Source organism: Nesoenas mayeri (assembly GCF_963082525.1).
Source record: "Nesoenas mayeri genome assembly, chromosome: 1".
NCBI lineage: Eukaryota > Metazoa > Chordata > Aves > Columbiformes > Columbidae > Nesoenas > Nesoenas mayeri.
The window spans coordinates 38,286,133-38,307,831 of record NC_137541.1 but is presented as its reverse complement, the minus strand read 5'-3'; the positions used below and the strand labels follow the sequence as shown (position 1 = coordinate 38,307,831).

At 51.8% G+C, this 21,699-nt stretch overlaps 2 protein-coding genes across 4 annotated transcripts; both read left to right on the top strand.

The window, feature by feature from the left end:
* The first annotated feature begins 226 nt into the window (after positions 1-226).
* Positions 227-9,275, top strand: FOXRED2 (FAD dependent oxidoreductase domain containing 2). 2 transcript variants are annotated; one of them, XR_013923581.1, is made up of 11 exons: positions 227-253; positions 792-1,337; positions 2,895-3,146; positions 3,657-3,926; positions 4,644-4,810; positions 5,451-5,616; positions 6,115-6,356; positions 7,231-7,401; positions 8,105-8,325; positions 8,638-9,080; positions 9,210-9,275. XR_013923581.1 is itself a non-coding variant. In XM_080363352.1 (10 exons), exons 2-10 carry the CDS (start codon positions 814-816, stop codon positions 8,701-8,703), a joined length of 2,079 nt encoding a protein of 692 aa, XP_080219478.1. In that variant the 5' UTR covers positions 227-253; positions 792-813; the 3' UTR covers positions 8,704-9,120. The 2 variants fall into 2 exon arrangements, 1 of the variants encoding a protein (XP_080219478.1); XM_080363352.1 differs by lacking the exon at positions 9,210-9,275 and having other exon boundaries at positions 8,638-9,120.
* Positions 9,276-9,307: 32 nt separating this feature from the next.
* On the top strand, positions 9,308-21,365 carry TXN2 (thioredoxin 2). 2 transcript variants are annotated; one of them, XR_013923580.1, is made up of 6 exons: positions 9,308-9,384; positions 10,191-10,281; positions 10,842-11,077; positions 12,528-12,651; positions 17,560-18,673; positions 20,365-21,365. XR_013923580.1 is itself a non-coding variant. In XM_080363351.1 (5 exons), the coding sequence occupies exons 3-5, from the start codon at positions 10,842-10,844 to the stop codon at positions 17,674-17,676; spliced, it is 477 nt and encodes a 158-aa protein (XP_080219477.1). In that variant the 5' UTR covers positions 9,308-9,384; positions 10,191-10,281; the 3' UTR covers positions 17,677-19,215. The 2 variants fall into 2 exon arrangements, 1 of the variants encoding a protein (XP_080219477.1); XM_080363351.1 differs by lacking the exon at positions 20,365-21,365 and having other exon boundaries at positions 17,560-19,215.
* The last annotated feature ends 334 nt before the right edge of the window (positions 21,366-21,699 follow it).

Genomic DNA, 21,699 nt, shown 5'->3' with positions numbered 1-21,699 from the left:
AGAAACGGCGGTTGCCCATTTAAGCGCCTGACCCCGCCCCCGGGGCACGTGGTCCGCGCGCGGCGGCGCCATGCTGCGGGCGGCGGGAAGTGGCTGTGGCGTCACGTGACGCGTGGTGGCGGCTCCGCGCGGGGCGTGCACCGCCCCCTCGCCGCGCGGCCGCGCTGCTGGCCCCGCCCCTCTCCCCGCCGGCGCGTGCGGGGGCGCCAGGCGCGGCGCGGGAGGAGTGGAGCGGCGCGAGCTCATGGTGCAGGTGCGGCGCTGGCGGGACGGGCCCGGCCGGGCGGCGGCGGCCCCGCGCGCCCAGTGCATCGTACGTCACGTGCGGCGCCTCGCGGGTGTCCGCCACGCCCCGCACGCTGTTGAGCGGGGGAGGGAGGGCGCGGGGGCCGAGGCAGGTCCCTATTGGCGAGGGAGCAAGGGCAGCGTGGGGCACCCCATCTCCTATTGGCTGGTGGGCTTACGCCTCTCTTTCCCATTGGCCCTTGGGGCGCGGAGGTGCTGTGAGGGCTTGTGGCCATGAGCCCACAGGTGCTGCCCCGCCTTCCCACCTGCTGGCCCCACGCTGTGTGCCCATTGGCTGGGAGACCTGGGACCCCTTTTTCTATTGGCTGGTGGGGAGCGGGGCCCCGCCCCAACACCCCCACCCCAACACCCCCCAACATCACGGCTGCCGGGCCTGCGCAGGGTGTGGGCAGGGGTGAGCCTGGCCGGGGGGCTCTTTTGACCAGGCTTCTGCCTGCCAGAGCTGCTCGCCCCAGCTGATGCGTCCCTGGTCCTCTCCTCTGCAGGGGCGGCCGTCCTGGCCCCACCATGGCCCCAGCGGTCTGCGGGACGCTCCTGGGGCTGGCCCTGTGCACCAGCAGCCTGTGCGTGGCCAGCAGCACCGCTTCCCTCTACCACGACTACTGCATCATCGGGGCCGGGCCCGCGGGCCTGCAGGCAGCCTATTTCCTGCAGGAGGCCGGCCGGGACTACGTTGTCTTCGAGCGGAGCCACGCACCTGGCAGCTTCTTCGCCCTCTACCCTCGGCACCGCAAGCTCATCAGCATCAACAAGTGGCACACGGGCAAATCCAACAGCGAGTTCAACCTCCGCCATGACTGGAACTCGCTCCTCAGCCATGACCGACGGCTGCTTTTCCGACGCTACTCCCGCGACTTCTTCCCTGACGCTGACGCGATGGTGCGTTACCTGGAGGACTTTGCTTCCCTGCTAAAATTGCGGGTTCAGTACAACACGGCCATTGTCCATGTGACACTGGAGAGAGATGAGCAGGCCTGGAATGGACACTATTTCCTCCTGACTGACCAGGACAGACAGAACTACAAGTGCAGGTAAAGGGCAAACCCAAGGCCAGCCACACCGCTCTCCATAGGTGTCTTCAAAGCCACAAAATCGCATGATAAATTAGGTGGGAAGTGATACACAAAGGACATTTTGCCCAAAACCCCTGCCCAAAGCAGGGCCAGCGACATCAGGTTGCTCAGGGCCTTGCCCTGTTGAGGCATGAGCATCTCTAAGGATGGAGATTTTGTAGCCTCTTTGAGCCTTAACCACTGTCAAGTGAGGTTGGAACATTTTGCAGGGATTGAGGGGGTGGGTGGGTGGAATAGCCGCTCCTGGGAAGGCATTGTCTTTTGTGAGCAAGGCTGTGCTTCAGACAGCTGAGGAGCCAGCAGGGTAGACACAGTCTGCCTGTGATTGTTGTCATCGCAGGTTCCATCTTTGTTAAGTAAGCTTGAGATCGCTTTTGTCACTAGATTATTGCTCTCTGTGAAAAGAATAACTGAGTTATATATCTCATAGCCACTGCTGCCTTTATTACAAACTTGAGTCTGTGTGGCTACACCTCACTTCGATTAACCCACGTGTGCTTAGCAAGATGCCCCAGGCAACTGGAGCCTCGGGATAGCAGAGAGCTGGCAAGGGGCAACCAGAGGAAAGTGAGGCTGTTGCAGTAGAGGGAGCTGACTGTGAGAAATAACCCTCGAGGCTGCTGGTCCCTGAATTCCCCTTCTCCTTGTCATATTCAGTGTGTGTATCTCATACCACCACTGAGCTGCATTCCTAAAAAGCATCTAGAAGTCACTCATGTGAACATACGGAGTGTGTTTCTCACCTCTCCTGAGAAGCTCAGCTCTACAACAGCAGGTCGTACTGACTGCCACTCGGAGGTGTACTGGCTGGCGAGCTGGGAGGGGACAGAAGGCAATCCCAGACACCCACACACCTCAAGCAAGTTGCTCTCAGGAGCTGCGTGAGCAAGGCTGGGATGGCAGACAGTGCCGCCAGCCTCAGATGCCTGGTGTTTCTGTCTAAGTCACAAAAATTTCCCTGAGGTTCAAGTAAAAGTTCTTTAGGAGACATATAAAAAGATTACTGTACTTAATTTTAGTCTTAACAGTGTTATTGCTAACATGTTTTTATGCCTAGGAGTTACATTTTTAAAGTATTGAAACATTTTTCTGTGCCTTTTAAAAATAACTTTTGTTCTGCTGTATTAAAAGATGACACAAATTTTAAATCAAAGTAATTTTTAATGCAGCATGTAATCAACCTGTAAAACACATATATCATCAATGAGGACATATGAGTAGCACTTGGACGTTCATGAGCAACAGAGGGAGATGTATAAGTACAGCATCGCACCTGCACTGACTTTTGCTGTGTATAATGATGTTCCTGGTCATCTTCATTGGTGTGAGGATTGGGAAGAGAGGAGCATGTCCTTATGTGAGGCTGCGGAGAGGTTTCTCTCTAAACTATGATCTGTGCAGCTGATACAGTTTGGCTGGAGGGGGCATCTTCCACAGTGGGAGGAGTGATGAGATGGAGCAATGGCCCCATTCCCGTAATTCCTACATCCCCTAGTGCTATCCCTGTCTTTGCAGCTCTTTGTTGGTCGCCACTGGGACATGGGTCCCCAACGTGGTCAACTTTCCTGGCTCAGAATACGTTGAGGGTTATGAGACTGTGTCCACCAACCCGGAGGATTTTGCTGGCCAAACCGTGTTGATCTTGGGCCGAGGAAACTCGGCTTTTGAGACGGCGGAAAACATTGTGGGCGTCACAAATTTCATTCACATGGTGAGCCGGTCCCGCGTGCGCCTCTCCTGGGCCACCCACTACGTTGGGGATCTGAGGTAGGAAACTATTCCTTTTCCTCTTTCTAATGCAGCCAAAGTACAAACACAGGGAGCTACTTGCCCAGGCAACGAGCTGGGCTGTTGCAGGAGGTCTGTGGTCCTGGGGTCACAGAGGAAACATGGGGCCTTCTGTCTATGGGTCCTTGGTTTAACCTCCAGGTTGCAGTTGCTGAACACGGGAGCTTCAGGAGAACTCTTCAGGGTCCACGTGAAATAAGAAAATGTCTCCTTGGAAACCATCATTAAAAAAGTGTCAGCTCCCAAGTTGTTCCCTTGCTTGCAGTCACGGAGGACAGTTGAGAAGTTGACTACATTCTGCAAGGGCAGCAAGGCTGCGTTACCTGTGCTGTTCCTGTCAGCCCTGAGGCTCTGGGGATAACCTTTGCACTGAAGGGGAGTGTGGGGTGCCCGGTGAAGGTGTCCCATTTTCAGCAGCTGAGGCAGAAACGTGGATCCTACCTCTTCTCCCTTCTTTTAGCCCTTCTTATATTCTCTTTTTTTTCACAGAGCAATTAACAATGGCCTACTGGACACCTACCAGCTGAAATCTCTGGATGGACTTCTGGAGGGCGACCTGGAAGATCTAGCTATCGTCAAGGACAAGAAAGGGAAGCTGCACATCACGCTCCGGTTCTACCTGGAGAACAGGAACGCCAGCGCAGGCATTGACTCCATCACCCTCCCGCAGGATGAACTGGATAATTTTGCCACCCGTGCACCTTACGACCGTGTCATACGCTGCCTGGGCTGGAAGTTTGACTTCTCTATCTACAACAGGTGAGGGAGAACCAGGATCTATAGTGAAGCCGGTATTTAGAGCAAGAGACAATGAAGGGCCTGACTAGGGAAGAAATGGAAGGGCAGATTCTCTCCTGGCTGCATTGCCTGGACCTCCACATGCTCTGAGCTACTTGGTGCTGCACAGTCCTTTGTTTACCCTGCAGTGATGGTGGCCCTGTCCCAATGGGGATGTGTGTGCCACTGTCCTGTGACTGACAGGCTCTAAGGCTAAGCAAAGGGCAGTGTTGGAACCTGGGTGGCACAGAAAAGCTTGTGCCTTTAGAACTTAACATCCTAACCTACCAGACCACGTGGAGAAGGCTAGCAATGTTTTGGGTTCTTGAAATGAGGATGGCACAGGTACAGATAGCTACAGAAAGTTTTTGTCTACTTTTTCTCCCTGAGGATGCAACCATACTCCACTTTGGTTTGTCTCCTAGTATATTCTCCAGTTGAGAATGCTAACTTCACTTTCTTCCAACATTCACTGTCAGTGGCTCAGGCTGGAATTTGATCTTGTCCAGAGCTACCTTGAGATGAGGACCCTTGTCCTCTGGAAGATCCTCATTGTAGTTGTAAATCCCACAGAAGGCAGTGGGGGCATGAAGCAGCGTCTTGCAGTGGCTGCAGTATGATGTGTGCCTTATCAGAAAGCCTTTTTATTTTTCCACCCCTGCCCTTCCTGACAGCCTGCTCTTCTCTTTTGCACAACAGATCCCTTAGAATGATGCCAGGAAAAGGGAATAAAATCAAATATCCTCAGATCAAACCCAACTATGAATCCAGAGGCACTCGGGGGCTCTTTGTTCTCGGTACTGCTAGTCACTCTGTTGATTTCAGGAAATCTGCTGGGGGCTTCATCCATGGATTCCGGTATACAAGTGAGTACTGGGGTGTATGGAAAGCACAGAAGTAGGAATTGTTCCTCCCTTTGAAGGAATGATTCGTAGCTTACTGCTGGAAAGAGAGCACCCTTAGTCTTCCGCTGGCAGTAAGAATGACAAAATGCAGCCAAGCTGCAGCTGCATCATCTGAAGTGACTTGGGGTCATATCTGAAGTTCTTAGTTGTCTGTCTTTGTTTTGTCTTGTGTGTCTCTTGCTCGTTGTCTCTTATTTATGTAACACAATAGATTTCTGCCTGCCAGATGCTCTGCCTCGTGACAGGCTGTGGGTGAGAGGTCTGTGCTGTGGAGTTAAAACCCAGCAGCTCTGGGCAGTAGAGAGAATTTCCTTCTTTATGTGTGTGTGCCTGTCCTTATCATTAAAGCTCGGAAGTAATGAAATATCCTTGAAGACCCCCGCCCCATCACCAGCCACTAAGCATCGCATCAGCTTTCCGAGGGCATCTCCACTGCAGTTACCAGCGGTTGGGGTGGGAGATTCTGAGCATGGATGAGCTGTGAAGGTTATTTATTGTGTCCTGCTGGTATCTGTGTGTGCTGCAGCAGAGTGATCAGATATCTTAAAAGCATGAGCTTGGATTTTTGAATAAGCTGTCTTTGTTTTTCTCCATGTCTTAGCTCGTGCAGTCCACCGCCTATTGGAAAACCGTCACCATGGTGTCCCCTGGCCATCCACAGTCTACCCTATTACACAGCTAACCAATTCCATCATTAAGCGGGTGAACGAGGCCTCAGGCCTCTACCAGATGTTCACTGTCCTGGCTGACATCATACTGCTGAGAGAGTGAGTAATTATTCCCAGCACTGCACTCCATCATTTCATTCCTTTTTCTTTAGCATTGCTTCCTGTGGTGCTGCCACACAAACTGCTCCGTTGCTGCCTGAGGACATCACCATCACATAGGCAGCCACCTCAAAACCCATACCACTGCTGCGGTTTGTGCCACTGTGCCCAATTCTGCCAATTCCTTCTCTCTGAAAGGGCTGATATGGTCCAGACCTTCCCACTAAGCTCAGAGGTGTAGTACCCTTGCTCTGTCTGCAGGGAAAAGCTTTCCTTGAGCCATGCTAATGTAGAGAGGAATCCCATAGTCTGGGAAAATAATGGAGTCTTGTAACAGTATCTGCAGCCTTCATAAGCTCTGCGTCAAGTCCAGCCTGGATCTGTAATGACTACAAATAATTACAGTGTGATGGGCCTTTGGCCTTAGCCTCAATCAGCTAGGGGTTTGTTGGCTTTTCTCTGGTGGAGAAGTCTGATGGTTGTGGTTGCAATTCTTAGGAATGCCACAGCATTTGAGTACTTGGAAGAATACCCGGTTGGAATCCTGGCTGAGCTGGAAATGCAGACGGGGAGAAAGGCTCCCAGTGGGCTGTTTGTCATTGTCATGGAGTATGGGAGGAATTTCTCTGGGGCTGACAAGGATGTCTTCTACTACAACCGAGCCGTGGGAGAGGCACAGCATGCCTGGCAGTCCAACTTTTTGCACCCTGTTATTTACTATTACAAACACCTGCCAACAGGTAAGCTTTGCTGCTTCTCCCAGATAATTATCTGATATGAGCAAAACAGAGAGGGTTGAAGATACTCAGAGCCAAAGCAGGAGGGAGGTTGTACCTGAAGGCGTTGCACACCCTTCTCCACTCCTTCACGTCTGTCCGGGGCACCTGCCACCTCTGTGTGAGCTGAAGGAAATGCTGAGAGCTGGCAAGAATTTTCCATCGCTCAGACTGACACAGGTTAGGGGGTTTGTACCAGAGACCTTACATTTGAGAATAGGAACAAACAGGTGTACTGGGAACTCCTCCATTCCCCAAAAGAGGAACATTGCTTCCCTTTGGCTAGCACCCTACATGTATTTTGCAGAGTCCCAGCAGATGAGGCTGGACTGATCAGTGTTACTACCAAAAGTGAACTGCTCTTTGCAGCTGGCCTGAGTCTGAGAGGTCAAGCAGCAACAGAGGCAGCCAAAGGCAACAGTTTGAAGATGAGTGTTATATCCAGCAAACAAACATGCTCAGAGTATATTTCCTTGGGAAATGAGAGTGCTGAATCTTCATCTCCAGAAGCACAGGGTCAGGGTCCAGCCTGCCTTGCAGAGAAAGAAGCGTGCTGGGTCACAGCATTAAAGCTTGAACACAGCTCAGCATGTCTGGACGCCCCTGCCCAGGGGAACAGGAGTGAAATGACAGGGAGTACTGCGGGCAGGGACAAGGGGCAGCTCTGCAGTGGCAGGGCTCTTGAGGACAGAGCTAGCAGAGGGGATTGCAAATGAAAGTAAGGTAGGGATTAAAAAGGTCAGAACAGAAGCTGGAACAGCTGTCATAGCTGCTTTCCACTCCCCAAGCTCTTTTTAATGCCATTTTGATTCTGATTCCCTTAATGTTCTCTTGGCAGAGCATGAGATGAGACTTCAGCCCCTAGACTGGCCTCTCCCCCGCCCAGATGCCATCCATCACATCGTGGAGGACTTTCTGACAGACTGGACGGCCCCGAATGCTCACATCCTGCCACTGAGGCGGTTTTTGGAAAACTGCCTCAGCACTGACCTGCGCAACTTCTTTGCAGGTAATTTGAGCACAGGGCTGAGGTGGCAGGAGGAAAAGGGATGTGAGGAACACGTGACAGAAACAATCTCTTCTGGTAATAGCTGAGACCTCCCTGTGGCGAGTTGATCTCACCATCAGTCACACCTCTTTGATGCGCTCCCTGGACAGCAAAATGTGCCGGTGCTGTGTGTGTGTTCCTGAATAACCTTTGCTCTTGCTCACCACCAGAAAGAGATTGCTCCAGGCACACACAGCTTCAGGGAAAGGTTTGGTTCAGTCCCTTTTCTACCTGCAGCTTTCCTTCTCCATTATCTGAATGTTCCTTTGTGCCATCGAGTATCAGATCTCTTTTCATGTACGGATGATGGGATTGCTTTCCCATGGGAAATGGGAGTGCTGGGATGCGAGAGCTGCCCTCCCTCCCTGGTCTGGGAATCTCCTGCAGGAACCCCACATGCTGCACAGAGGGAAGCAATCCTGTGGTACAAAGAAGATGCTAGAGAGCTGCAAGCTGAAATCCAGCTCCTTGTCCTATCCCATCTTACATCTCCTGAGCTCTGCAGAGCTGAGTTGATTGCTCTGCTGCCATGCAGGGCAAGGTGCTGAGTGGGAAACTCCAGTCATCTTCTCTCATCCTCCTTGCCTTTTGTTCTGAATAATTTCTCAAGAGTTTACAGGAGTTATTCCCTGCCAAATCTGATTTTTGATCCTTTCCCCTGCAGAGTCCTGTTTCCTGTTTGCCTTCACCCATCAGAAGCTGCCTCCCTCCTGTCAGCAGGGGTATGCCAGAATGCAAGGGCTCCTGGGGGGCGAGAGGCTCCGGCGCCACGCAGTAGAAGCTGGCCTGCTGGAGGATTACACTCTTACAGACTTTTCGGGCGACAGACCCTCCGACAGCCACAGAGGGTCACAGGACCAGCTGCTGAGAGATCACGTGATATTGGTGCGTCCACTGCAGCACCTTGTTCATGCCAAGGATGAACTTTAACACTTCTCCCTCCACAATGAAACCCATAGGTGCTGTTCTGACAATATTGTAACAGAGATCCACAGTAGGATTCTGCCCTTTCCCTGCACCTTTTCCATCCCCATGATCACGAGTTGCCAAAGACCTGCTCAGATCTTGCTGTTACAAAGAGGACCAATGGGCTCTGAAGGATAAGCAAGGGGCCAAAATCCAGTGATGCTGCGGCTCCTGCATTGTCCTTGCAGAGTTCAGAGTTGCCTGAAGATGGTGTTTGTGTTTATCTCACAGACCAGTATCTGCAGTAACGTCCAGAGGTCAAAGAAGAGAGAGTGCAGAAACACCTGGGTAACTTAAAACATCACATCCTTCTTTGGAGGTGACCTACTTGCACCTTGTGCCAGCCCGGCGCAGGCTGTCAGGTCCCTGGGTGCCACACACTGTGAATACTTGAAGATTTGTTCATGTACAGAATCCTGAAGTGGTGCTCCTGGCAACCTGCATCGTCTCTTTCCTGCATTTTAGGTTGGGCCATTGTGTAGCCTGAGCGGAGAGGGATGGTCATTTTTTAGTTAACCATGTAGGTCGGGTAATTTGTCGTTTCCCTGAGAGGAGACTCTTCACTCCACAGAGGAGGAATAGCTTGGCTGGAACATCTGGGACACAGAGACTTACACTGAGTTTGACTCCACTGTCCTCACATTTTTCTTCTTCTGCACCAAGCAGCCTGAAAGGTTAGCCCCTGTCTTTTATAAAGCATGACCAATATTCCTCCTATTTGCACTATGTCCCATCAAGAATGTTTTGGGTGGACTTTGATGTTGTTAAAATTCTTGTCCTCTGTGTCTTTTTTTCCACTCCAGTCAACTCAAGATTGTACTGGGAGGCTGCCTGCACTTCCTTGCTCCCTCTATCGGCCACCAGCATTTGCCTGTCACCTCCCTGTGGGCTCCTTGCACAGCCTCAGAGTTGCAAAGCAAGAGCAGTTTTCAGCTTCACCTTATGCTGTCCCTTTGATTTCTAGGAAGCAGAGAAGGGGTGAGGGGAAATGGGGTTTTACCTCCACACACATTTTCCAACCCCTTAGTGTCTAGAAAAATACGCCCCTGCCACCCCAGACTAAGGGCGCTGTTCCTACATGTACCTAGAGCTCTCCCAATCCTTCCAGTTCAGCTGCTGTTTCTGTAAAGTCCCGGTTCCTGCCCCACCTCTGCTTCACACTTGGAGCTGTTCACATACACGGGGATGCGATCACGTTTGCAGTTGTTGTTGGTCATTGTCCTTCCATGAGCTTTACATCCCGTTGCCACAGCTCGGAGGCCGGCCCGGCTACAGCTCTCAGGGTCTGGAGGTTGTCCTGGTGGTGCCACTACTTGCTCTGTCCTTGGCATTGTCATAGGCACCATGGGCTTTTTATTTTGGGGTTGTTCAGGGGAAGAAAAGAGCCCGTGGCAGAAGAGGGTGATGTGCTGTCCTTATGAGCCTGTCAGGTCATTTCCCACCTGCATCAACACGGAGCACGGCCCTGTTGTCCATACATGCTCACACCTGCCCCACGCGTTTCCTCGTCTGTCCTCAAAAGAGATCCACCTCCTGTGCGCTTGCATTATGTGTGTTGCCTTAAAGTGTGGTTGCTGGTGGAAAAGCTAAAAAAGCACCAAAAAGGAAAACAACCTGAAAGAACGGGCACCTGTGGACTCTGTCTCCCAGGGCTCAGCCCGGCGACTTTAACCCCTGGAGGGCCGTGGCAGGGGGCTTGAAGGACGGTGACGGCGGCCAGTCAGAGATCGGCCGTTGGGGCGACGGCCAATCGGCTGGGAGGAGAGCCGGTCCGTTTTTTGCAGCCTTCCTGCGGAGACGGCCAATGAGCGCCCGGATGGGCGGGGCGCTCAACGGAAGTTTGATTGGGCGTGTGTGACCTCCGGGCCCGGGAAGGTGCGGGGGAGGGTCCCTCACGGGTTTGGGGCCGGTGGGACCCGTCCCCTGACACTGGGGGATGGGGCCCTATGGTCGGGGCGTCCTGCCCTACGGGGCTGGTGGGGGGAGCGGGGACCCCGTGGTTGGGGGGTGTCGTTCCCCGCCGGGCTGGGGAGACAGTCCTGTGGCCGGAGGGCCCGGCCTCGGTGCCGGGGCAGCTGGGCCCTATGGCTGCGGGAGCTGCGGGAGTCCCTGGGCCCTGCCCTGCGGGTAGGACGGAGCGGTATCCCCGTCGGGCCGGGGGAAACGAGGAGCCTGTGCCTGCGGCGGGGGCACTGCCCCTTGGAAACGGGGAGAAGGCCGCGGCCTGTGGCCGGGGAGGATCCCGCGGCTGCGGGGCTGGAGCCGCAGTGGGCAGCAGGGGCTGGTGTGGGGGCGGTCAGTGCCCCGCGTGTTTCTGACTGGGACACCTCGTGGCTTGTGGGCTGCGCTGCCGAGGGGTCTCTGAGCAGGACACTGCTGCAGTGGGACCCCCGTGGGGTGCACCCACCCCACACACCTCCTCCTCTTCCCCGCAGATGGCCCAGCGGCTGGCACTCCGGCGGCTGCTGTCCCTCACTCCCAGGACATTGCCCCTGCAGCGGCAGCGGGCACTCCCTGCCCCCCTGGCACTGTGTGGTCCCTCAGCACCGCACGGCAGAGCCTTTGGCTCCTCAGCAGCCTGCGGGAACACCTTCAATGTGCAGGATGGCAGCGACTTCCAGGACCGGGTGGTGAACAACCCCAAACCCGTTGTGGTGGACTTCCACGCACAGTAAGTCCCCCTCACAGCTCTTGTGCCCCTCTACGCCATCGCACGTGCAGATGTGTCCCTGCTGCTTTCCTGAGATGGTGGCACTCTGGATGCGAGTGTGCCTGAGAGCTGCCAACTGCATTGCGGGGTGCCTGATGTCAAAAGGTGCTTCTGCCCCTATGATGCAATCCACAGAGGTTTCACCCATTGGGTTGCACCGCTGTGGGTGTAGCTACACCCTGCAGGAGTGTAAAACAAAAGGGCTAGGAAGGCATTCCCCGGGCGGTGTAGCTGCACCTCCCAAGTGCTTGGGTGTCACCCTGGTCGCAGTGTTGCATCATCCTGCAAAAGGCACCTCAAGAAAAAGTTCGGATAGTTCCCTTTTTCAGCTTTGTGTATTAAATGTCCTGTTAAAAACACTAAATGATATTAACAGCCATGGAAGAACGCTGCAGTTGATATGCTTCTGCACCGTCATGTTCAGTTTTCTTATACTGCATGCTCTCGAGAGTGGGCTCTTGATGGTAAATGCCTTTCTGTATTCATAATAGCCATGTGATACTAACGGCAACATTTGTCATCAATAAAAATGTTGTCATCCTCTTGCCAGTAAAAATATTCCTAGATGTTATCTGCTGGATTAACAACACTGATTATCTTTGTTTTCTCAAGTATTTTCATAGTCCCACAGTGCTGTCATATGAGCCGTTGTGGCTGATTCTGGGCAAACAGAGCATGAAACTGCCTGGAAACTTCTGCTCTAAATAGACCAAACTGACAAACCTAAACGAGTGTTAATTGGGATCATCCAGGGAGGAGAGGACACATAATTGAAAACTGAAACTGATATAGAGGGAGGCTGAGGAGGAACGAAGTTTACAAGAGCTTCAATTTTAAAAGAAATGGGCACACAGAGCTTTAACTCCTGTTTTCCTTGAACTAAGTAAGTTCACAGCATCCTAACTGGTGCGATTAGAGGGTGCAGGGAGTGTTTTCTGTGTGTAGGGCCTGCAAACTCCGCTGTTGCTGCACCTAGGTTTGGAATTGCTGGTCTCCTTGAACGGATGAGATGCCTCTGAGTTTTGCAGCTAAAGGGGAATTTCTGTAAACCCCACACTGAGTGTGGAGGGGAAAACTATGGTCTGATGATTGGCATAAGCTGATTTGAGTGTGGGCTGTGACCCCCACACCCAGCAGCAACACTCGCTCTAGGGCAGCTCTGCAGTCAGCGGAGTCCAGCTCACCCACCAATGACGATGCAAAGCAGGGTAGGGGTGAAAGGCCAAGAGGGAGTAAAGCAGACTTCATTGTGATCCAAATAACATCAAAAGCACCATGAATGCTGAATGGTGACCTCTTCTTCCACGCAGCTTCCCCCTCCTACAAAAAAACCCTTTGGTTTGGGAATGGTGTTTCTGCAGCTGCCACTCCACTTTTTGCCTCTAATGTCCCTCTCCTCTTTCTCCATCAGGTGGTGTGGCCCCTGCAAGATCCTGGGCCCCAGGTTGGAGAAGATGGTGGCCAAGCAGGAAGGGAAGGTGCTGATGGCCAAAGTGGACATTGATGATCACACAGACCTTGCTATTGAGTACGAGGTAGGAACTGGAAGAGCATGGGCTTTCCTTTGCCAGCAGCGCAAAAAAGCCCATCCCTGGGGAAGGGTGTGCGCGCAAGGCAAGCAGCGTTGTTGGGGAGGGGAAGCCTAGTGCCTACAGGTTCCTCATCGCTCAGGTCACTCATTAGTAAGTGGATTTCACTGCCTGGCTTTCCTCCAGCTTGTGTTCAGCATCCCCACCTCTAATTCTGCAGAAATGTGTCCTCTGAGCCTTGCAGGTGTTTGTCAATGTAAATGCTTCCCTGGCCTGGAGGAGCCCGCAGCATATGTGGCATTTTACTGTGGCTGCTCAGGTACAGGGTGGGAAAGTGAAGTAACAAGCCCCAGTCTGTTCCGCTCTTGAATGTGGATCTTTGTGCAGCCAGCCTGTCATCTGTCCCTTCCTTATTCAGGATGTCTTGCTGGGTGATAATGTCCCGTCCTTAAGCCTCAGCACAAGGAGGCCCTGTGGGTTTTGTCTGGACAGGTGGAAGCCAGGCTGGAGAACACACACAGGGAACAGGAGCACACGTCCCGCTCTTGACAAGTGCAAACATTTGCGCTTTAACTAGTGTTTTACATGCCTGTTATGCCTGTTCCCTGTTCTGCTTTGCTCCCAGGAGGAAGCAGAGTGACTGGAGAAGGCCATGGCCTTGGTTTATATAATTTGTTTTTCTTTTTCCTGCATCAGTTTTTAGGTAGGAAAAATCCCTCTGACTGTGCTCTCCCCCATTGTTTCTACTTGTACACAACAACGCAGTCCACAGAGTCGGGGCATCTTGCTGCTGTGTTTTACAGCGAAGAAAGTGCTTAATTTTCACTCACATATCACACAGATGGAGCTGCTCCCCATCTGCAGATGAAGTCCTGCTCCTAGGGTGGTGGCCAGCACAGGAAGCTCCTCAAGTTGCCCAGCCAAGTGTGAACCATCTCCTGAGCAAACTGTCATTTTCTTGAACCCGGAGGAGACACTCTGTGCTGTTCCCACACCCTGCCAAGCTGGAAGGAGAAGGAACTTGAAACAGCTTGTTCCCTCCCACTCTTTCCCAAGGAGACCTTTCTCCCTGTGCTGTGGTGGCATATCCACCCAGCTGGCGCTCACAAACATGACGTGCAGCTTCCACAAGCTGAGGATGGGAGCCTCTGGTGCCCTCCTCGCTGGTGATGTGCTGGAAGAGAGGCCCCAGGCCAAGGGAGACAGCTCCTGGCTCCTGAGGAGGGCTGTGTGTTGCAAGCCTGAAGGCTGCACAGCCTGAGGGTGCTGGGGAGAAGCTGAATAGGCCGAGGTAGTCCCTGTGGTGGCCAGAAAGTGTGTAAATCCTAATAGATGCAGGCAAGGCTCTGGTAGCAACCACCCTAAGGAGAAAAGGAGAGGAGAATAGAGATTATTAGCTTAACTCTTGTATTTGTTTCAAGCCTTCCAGTAGATCGAATTAGGTGGGATTACAAGAGGATAATCTCAGTTGACTGGAAAACGGCAGAGTGTGTGCATGTGAAGAAACCTTTAAAAAGAGGCTGAAAGTTCCTGAGTCGTGCAGGTTGGATGACACACTGTGTGTGCTCTCCCACTGGGTGGTGAGTGAGCAGCTACACAGCCTGCTGCGTACACACATTTATCTGCAGAGTCTGCCTGCCTTGCAGCACTGATGGCACAGGTGCAGGCAGGATTGATGCTGAAGGCAAGGGCCAGCTTCCAGCAATTTGTTCTGGAGCCTTATATACAAACATGATTAAGTTTTTGTTTTGCAGCAGGGCCTGGGGATGGTCAATGCGTCCTCCACTCAGTGATGCGTATCTGGTCTTGACCATTATCTCTGTGGCTAAAACCCTGTGTCTAGCTGCTCTCTGTGAATAGGAAACATGCAGATGGGTAGGGGTAAAGGAGAATTTTTTACTTTTATTGTAGTTTGGGGTATCCTTTTGAAAGCAGAACTTTGGTTCATGGCCTGAGCACGTGCTTGGTTTTGCTTTGTGTTCTGGGAGGTTGCCGCTTAAGGAGATGTAAGCGTAAGGGCTGATGGGAAGACACCAAGTCAACATCAAAGAGGGACCAAAGGTAGTATTTGGGAGAGATCATGAAAACCAAAGGTGGTATTTGGGAGGGATCAGGAAAGATGTATTTGTTTTAAAGCCATTCCATTGAGGCTCAGATGTCTGCAAGATAAGGAAGTTTTTGTGCTGGAGATTTTCAGTGTCCATGCCACCCCCACAACTCCTCCACTAACTGCCAGGAAGTCTCCTTCCATCCATGTTTGTTCCCCTGCCCACGCACGCAGCCCCTGGTTTGCCACCCGATTGCACAACGTCCTGTTCAGCAGCTTCCTTGGCGGGGGGAGGCAGGACAAGGGGGAGAGACCCTCTGGAAAAGCCAAGGAATGTCGGCACATTCCTTCACAGGCGCTGCAGCCTGCCCTTGGCTCCCAGCCATCCCAGCTTAGCACAAAGCAGGGACACGTTTCCTGTGACTAGAGATGTCCCCAGCACCCTTCCCCGTCTGGTTCTGCCCAGCACAACAGTTCTTTCCCTGGGGATTCCTCCTTTTATCTAACACCTTTCATCTCTGGCTGTGGCTTTTCTCCACTGCTCCATCCTGCTCCTGACCTCTTGCCCCGAGAGAAGAAAGGAAGAAGGAATACTTTTGTTTAATCTGCCATTTCTTACAATTTTCTAGATTAATCTCTTGTCTTTGCCCCTTGCCCACATGTGTGGCCACTGGGAAAGGGCAGCCCCTTCTCCAGCTGCTGTGGGTGGGCACATCAGGAGAGCTGCTTGGTACAGGGGTCATTAATCAGCAGAGCTCAGTCCCGTGTTATGCCTCATTCTGAAGCTTGGGTGAAATCCTTCCCCCTGCTACGTTATGTGGCATCTAAGTTTGTATCTAAGCTCCAGTTTCAGATAGGAGAGAATTCCCTCAGTAAGGACACTGCCCAGCCTGGGTACCATGTTTGTTTATTTATTTGTGTGGTCAGCGGTGATCAAAAGCAGCCTGACTTTTTCTCTAGAAATGCTCTTGAGAGAGGAGGAGGGTTTGTTTAGGTTCAGTGCAGATGGATCTCAAAAAGAAGGGAGATTAAAAAAAACCACACACAAAAAAACCCACGCCAACTTTGTGTTCTAGAAATCCCCATATTCCCATGACATTTGCTTCTCAAGCAGCAAAAAGGAGTACGTGCTCTGTTAGGAGGCTGCCCTTGCTGCAGCCAGCAGGAAGGAAGCTGTCGAGTTTTCTGGGCAAAGAGCTCAGTACCCTGGTTCTCACCCAGCTCTGCAGCGCCAGCCCCCTGACCCATTTATGGGGTTTGCTCACCACCATGAAAAGGGGAAGAGACTGAAGGACCGAGCCTGTGGGAAGCTCATGGGTGCGCTGGTCAGCACGCAGAGCCGTGTAACTCAGTGTTAGCTGCTTCTCTGTGGTGCTTCCAAGAGTCACCTGTTCTTCACGCAGGTTGTGATGCCCTGATGCTATTGCTGGTTGGGCATGCTGGTTTGCTGGATGAAGCTGTGACAACTCTGCTCATTATTCACCCATTTTGCAAACCAGAGAAAGGCTTAGTGGAGCTTTGCCCTTCTCAGGGAGGGAGAGACCAGCTGAGTGCAGTGCTGGTACCATCCTTTCTCACCCTTAAAATCACAAGGGAGTGTGTTTGTGTACCATTGCCGGTGCTGAGGTCCAAACCCTCTGGATCCGCTCCCACTAGTCGCTAGGAGGAGCTGAAGATTGCGTGTTGCAGCAGCCCCGGCGCTCCCATCCCTTCAGATGAGGCTGCACAAGCCCTGGAGGACAGACAGACTGCGGGGAGCCACGCCGGACTGGCCAGCTGGGGTTGGGTGGGAAGGAAAGCACAAAATGTGCCTTTCATCTTAGGCTGCTGATGGGAGAAAAGCCAGCCCTCTGGCAGGTTTCCCGAGGAAGGATTTGCAGATCCTCGCTGGCAAGCGCATGCAGGAGGGCCCCGCAGGCTGATGGGGAGGCAGCGGGTGAGATAAGGACAGGATGTGTTTCAGGAGTGGGAGACGCTTTGGGCACCAAAACTGTGGGGTCAGAATCATGACCAGATCTCTCTGCTGCTGCTGCAACTCTCCAAGCTCGGGTTGTTCCTTCTCCCAGTTGTGTCCCCAGAGTCTCTTCTGTTGCTGGTCAGCTGGCAAGTCCATGGGGAACGTTGTCATTTCCACTGCTTTTCATCTGAATAATTCCCAGAAAACTTTGTTCTGGGATGAAAAAGCAGTGCCCAGAGCAGCACAGCTGCCTGCTGGCTCTGGTCAGAGGGACTTTTTCGCTTTTTACCTAATGCCCGGGGATCCGCAGTGCACAGCCACTGGTGCGTGACCAGCTAAACCACTGAAAACTGAGCAGAAAAGGAAAGATGGTTCGGAGGGGCTTGTCATTACCATGATAGGATGGAGCAGGAAATCTGCCTGTGCAGTGATGGGTGAGGACCCTCCTCCAGCTCCAGTCCTGTCTGGAGGAGAACATGGGTCCAGACTGATACCACCCTGGTCATAAAATGTCCAAAGGTTGTCATGTCTGAGAGGTGTCCTGGTAAAATACTGTGTTTTTTTGCTTATGGTAGGACAGAAGGGAAGGAGAAGAGGAATTTGTCCTGGCAGGGGGGAAAGCTTTACCTTATTTTTGGTTTTGTCTTTAAAATTTTGTGTCTTAACTCGAAAAGCTGCTCAGCCTTGACGTAAGGAGTACAATATAAGTCAGTGCAGAGGTGAGGCCACAGGGAGAGGAGGAACATGGAGCTCAGCTGGCCTGTGTTTTGCGAGTGGACATGTTACCCTTGAGCAGTGTGTGCTCAGCTCCCTTGTAGCCACTTCTCTAGAGCTCCATTTGGGGCCGGGGTGCAGCTGGGCTCTGTGCAGCCTCTGCTCACCCGTGTCTCCCTGTTTCACTTGCCCCCAGGTGTCAGCAGTGCCAACTGTGCTGGCTATGAAGAACGGAGACGTCGTGGATAAGTTTGTGGGGATAAAGGACGAGGATCAGCTGGAGGCATTCCTCAAGAAACTCATCGGAGCCTGAAGTAAAAGGGTGGCTGTGCCTCTGCCTCTGGACGTGTCCACGTTGTGCATTCCTTGCCTGGGAGAGCAGAGGGGCATGTGAACTGTCTGCCTCTACAACCTGGGGCTTTCTTCTGATTTGGGGTTTTTAGGAGATGGACAGTGTTGTAACCCTTCCCTCCCCCTTCTCTTGAGCAGCAGTAGTTGTAAAGGGCGTTGAGGAGCGGGGCTGCTTATTCTCAAAATGTGGAATGTGGCTGGAATTAGGAGCCTGTGTTTATCAGCAAAGAGCTGACGTGCAGAGGAGCTGCTGCTGCTGAGTTAAGAGGAGGAGGAATGTTTTCCTCTTAGCCTAACATCTGATAGCCCAGAGCAGAGGGCAGCTGCTCTCTGCAAGATGTGGGTACATACCTGCCCTGGGTGGGTTTAAAGCTGAGAATGCCTCTGCCTTGTCTATGAAACCTGTCTCTTTGTCCCTCTGTCCTTGTGTCACTGGGACAGGTACGACTCCCCGGTAAATCCATGGGCTCCCATAATAATTTTATAAGAGAAAATAGAAATATTTTATGGATCTCCTTTTGTAGGTCTGTAATAGGGAGAACTTTATCAGTCACTGCTGTTAACTAGAGAATAAAACTTGATTGTCAGAAATCACAGGAAAATCCCTTGTCTGTCCAGAGAGGCGAGGGAGTACTTGCCACACAGTGGCTGGTTTCTAATGATGCGTTGGGAGAGCACAGGTTACGACTTGATCCCTGCTAAAAGGTAACGTGCTGAAAAAACAAGTTGATTTCTTTCATGAGGTTTTCAGTGCTGCCTCTGGGACTCCCTTTGGGTGCTGCTGGCCCTAGGACACCAGAAGAAGGACTCACCTCCTGTGCGCAGAGGAGCAGCATCTCATTGCACAGAAGGAACCTGAGCTTTCCTCAACCCCCCTGTGCTTTTCTTGCTCCTTTCCTGCCTGAGGAGCCTGAGAGCCTCCCTCTCCCTCATGTGAATGGCTAAATCTGCTCTCACAGGTGAGCCCTGCCAGAAGGCAGTCTTTTGACTTTAATTGCCCTGACCTTTAGACTAAGGGAGGCAGTTGTGTGCTTATATCATGAGCGGCCTTCAGCCCTTCCCATCTCTTCCTCCTCCTCCCCACATAAACCTGTTTCCAGTCAACTTGGCTTCTAAGTGCTCCCAGCTTTCTCATGCGCTTGTAGGCAGAGTACAGCAGCAGGGCTGATGCCTACTGTAATGCTTAATTCCAGTTTGCTTATCTAAGCTGCATGAGAACATTGTAAGTGCTTAATAACCATGTACAAGCTGCCTTTTTTTTTTTTCCCCTTCTCAGCTTCTGTTTCCTTCAGTCACTCTTGACTCTGCTTTGGCTTTGCTCCATTTCACCTCCCTGCTTGTTACAAGCAGTGAAGCCATTTTTTTTCTGCACCTTTGCAATAACAATTTATGACCTTTGAAGGAGCAGGGGAGTGGTGATCGAAGTCCTGCATCTCCTGCTGCAATCGCAGTGCTGCTGGCATCACTGCTCCCACCCGCTTCCATCACCCCCAAGGCCTGGGCAGCAGCACAGGGCACCTCCTGGTCCGGGCTGGGCTGAGCTCACCCCTGGCGTGCTGCTAGAGGTGATGTCACTCAGATGTAATTTGGTAAAGAACTCTTGGTCAGTTATGATCAGTAGAAACCAGCATTTTGTTTTATTTGGGAGACCACAGAAGCTGTGCTGCTCGTGTCCTGCTCATGTTTCAGGCCGGGCAGTTTGCCCTGCGGTTTCAGTGTTCCTGCTCTGTAAACACTTCTAGTAAAGACCATCTCCATTTTCCTGCATGAGCAGGAAAAGTAGGGGAACAGCGTCACGTACCCGACAATAGTCAACTTTCATGTTTCACCATCCAATAGAACAGGAAAAAACACAGTGACTTTGCATTGTGTAATTAAGGGGTAGTATAAATTAGCTATTTTATCACTTCCTTCTAAGGAAAAGTGGGGCTGAGGTGCTGTTCAGCTATTAAAAAAGCACCAGCATGCTTTAGGGTCCATTGTATGAAAGCCTGTTTCTGTGAGATAAATGCTGGAGACCCACATGTGTGGTGCCCTGTGGAAATCCTTCAGAAACAGCATAGCGGGTGGAGAGAAGGGGTGTGTGTGGGTAGTTTGAGACTCCCCCAGCGCTTTGCACAGTTTTCACCACAGGACAGGACTCAAAGCACAAAGATGTTTTATGTGGCAGGATCTTAATTCAGCTCCCTGCTTGCTGACTGTTGGGGGAAGCTTCAGGGATTCCCGCAGCTGCCCTTAATAACAGCGGAGGTGCAAGCAGAGAAGCGCTGCCAGCACTGTATTTATGTTGTGGTTAAACGAGGGGTTGCACAGCAATTTTCATGCCACCTGAATGTGATGTTGGTCTTTCCTGAGAGAAGAGAGCTGAAGTAATAGGTAATTCCTCAGCAGTATCTGTTTTTTCCATGTCAGCTGGGAAAATGTTTCCTCTTTGCTCACTTCAGCAAGGATGCAGTTGGTTTTTCCTTTTGGAGCTAAGCACATTGAATGCTCCTCTGATCTGTTAAGCAATTGCTCTCTCCTGCACAAGCCTGCCTATTATACAGCAGCTTTCTCAGCTTCTAATGTTCTTGATTGCTATTTTATGAGGATGTGGTGATCGTTGCCTTCCCAAGGGTAGCAAAGCTCAGCTAAACCCCTTTCTCCCCAGGTATGTTCTGAAGCCAAGGCCAAGATCCTCCCCAGAGGCCAGGCGCAGTGCCTTTGTCTTCACAGTCTTGTCCAAGGCACCCGATCCCAGGCAAGCAGAGGTTTTCCCTTTGTTTCTGTTGGCTTTACACTTGCATCAAGCCATAACACAGCTGTTCCTTTCCCAGAGATGTTTGTGCCAGCCCACTAAGCTCAGTCTTAACCTCCTGCAAGGGGGAGAGCTGCGCTACCTTCTCTGCTAAGGGCGCTCTGGTGAGAGCAGCTTCAAGTGCTGGTAGAGGATGGAGAATTCAGGTTGGCTGGTTTGAAACACACAAGGGATTGTTTATACATGGTCCCCTAGAGCTCTGAAGGGCATAGTTGTGGCCACATTTGTCTCCAACCAGGTCTGGCCTCAGCAGCCTGGCCACCGAGCTTTGCCAGTAAATCCTTAGCTTTATCAACATGCTATATGATTCCTCCTATGCAAAGAGCAAAACAAAGAGCAGCTCCATGTCAACCAGGAAACAACCACCACTAATGCTGCCCTAGGCAGGGCCTTTCACCAGCCCGGCGGGGTTGTTTGCCCCAACAGTTTGTTTGTCACTTTGAGTCTTCTGCCTGTCCCCCACACCTCATTTTTCTCAACTAACTAATTATAGGATTCAGACTGAATCAGTAATTAAAATCTCCAACCCTGTAAGGCTGTTACCAACAATGTTAAGCTCAGTATTGTATAAAAACTGTTGCTGAGTTGTGTTAAGTGTTCACTGTGAAATTCAGCTTCCTACAAGTTAAAGAATAACAGTTTGCACAGCTGCGATATCCTAAGCAATAAAAAGATAAAACTACCATAGTCTTGACTCTCAGACCAAAAGAAACTAGATCCTTGTTACACAGTCCTGTTGTCATTACCTGCTCCTGCCACCCACCCAGGCCCAAGTCCACCACCATACGTGGGTGTCTTCCTGCTGCCCTTCTCAAGGACATGGGATGCACTTGTGAGCTTCGTGGTTTCTCTGCCTCTGCAGCTTTTTAAATTCAGCAACACTTTCTCTCTCAGAACCTTTCTCAGGCAAAAAACAGAGGCTGCAACTCACTGTAAGATTGGTAGCCATGAGCTGGGTGTGAAGTCGGAGGAGGATGCTGTGCTGGGCCATGCCTGGTTGATTTTTTTTCCTCTGAGGTGCATCCTACCATCCAGGGAAGGATGGAGGCAGGAGCAGCAGAGAAAACCCCAAATTTCTTACACCCAGAGGAGCCAAATGGGTGAAAACCAGAGACCTCAAGGTAAAGCTAGAAAATGTGGCACCCCATATCCCAGTGGGGATGGAGCGAGGAGAAACCCTGTGGCTGC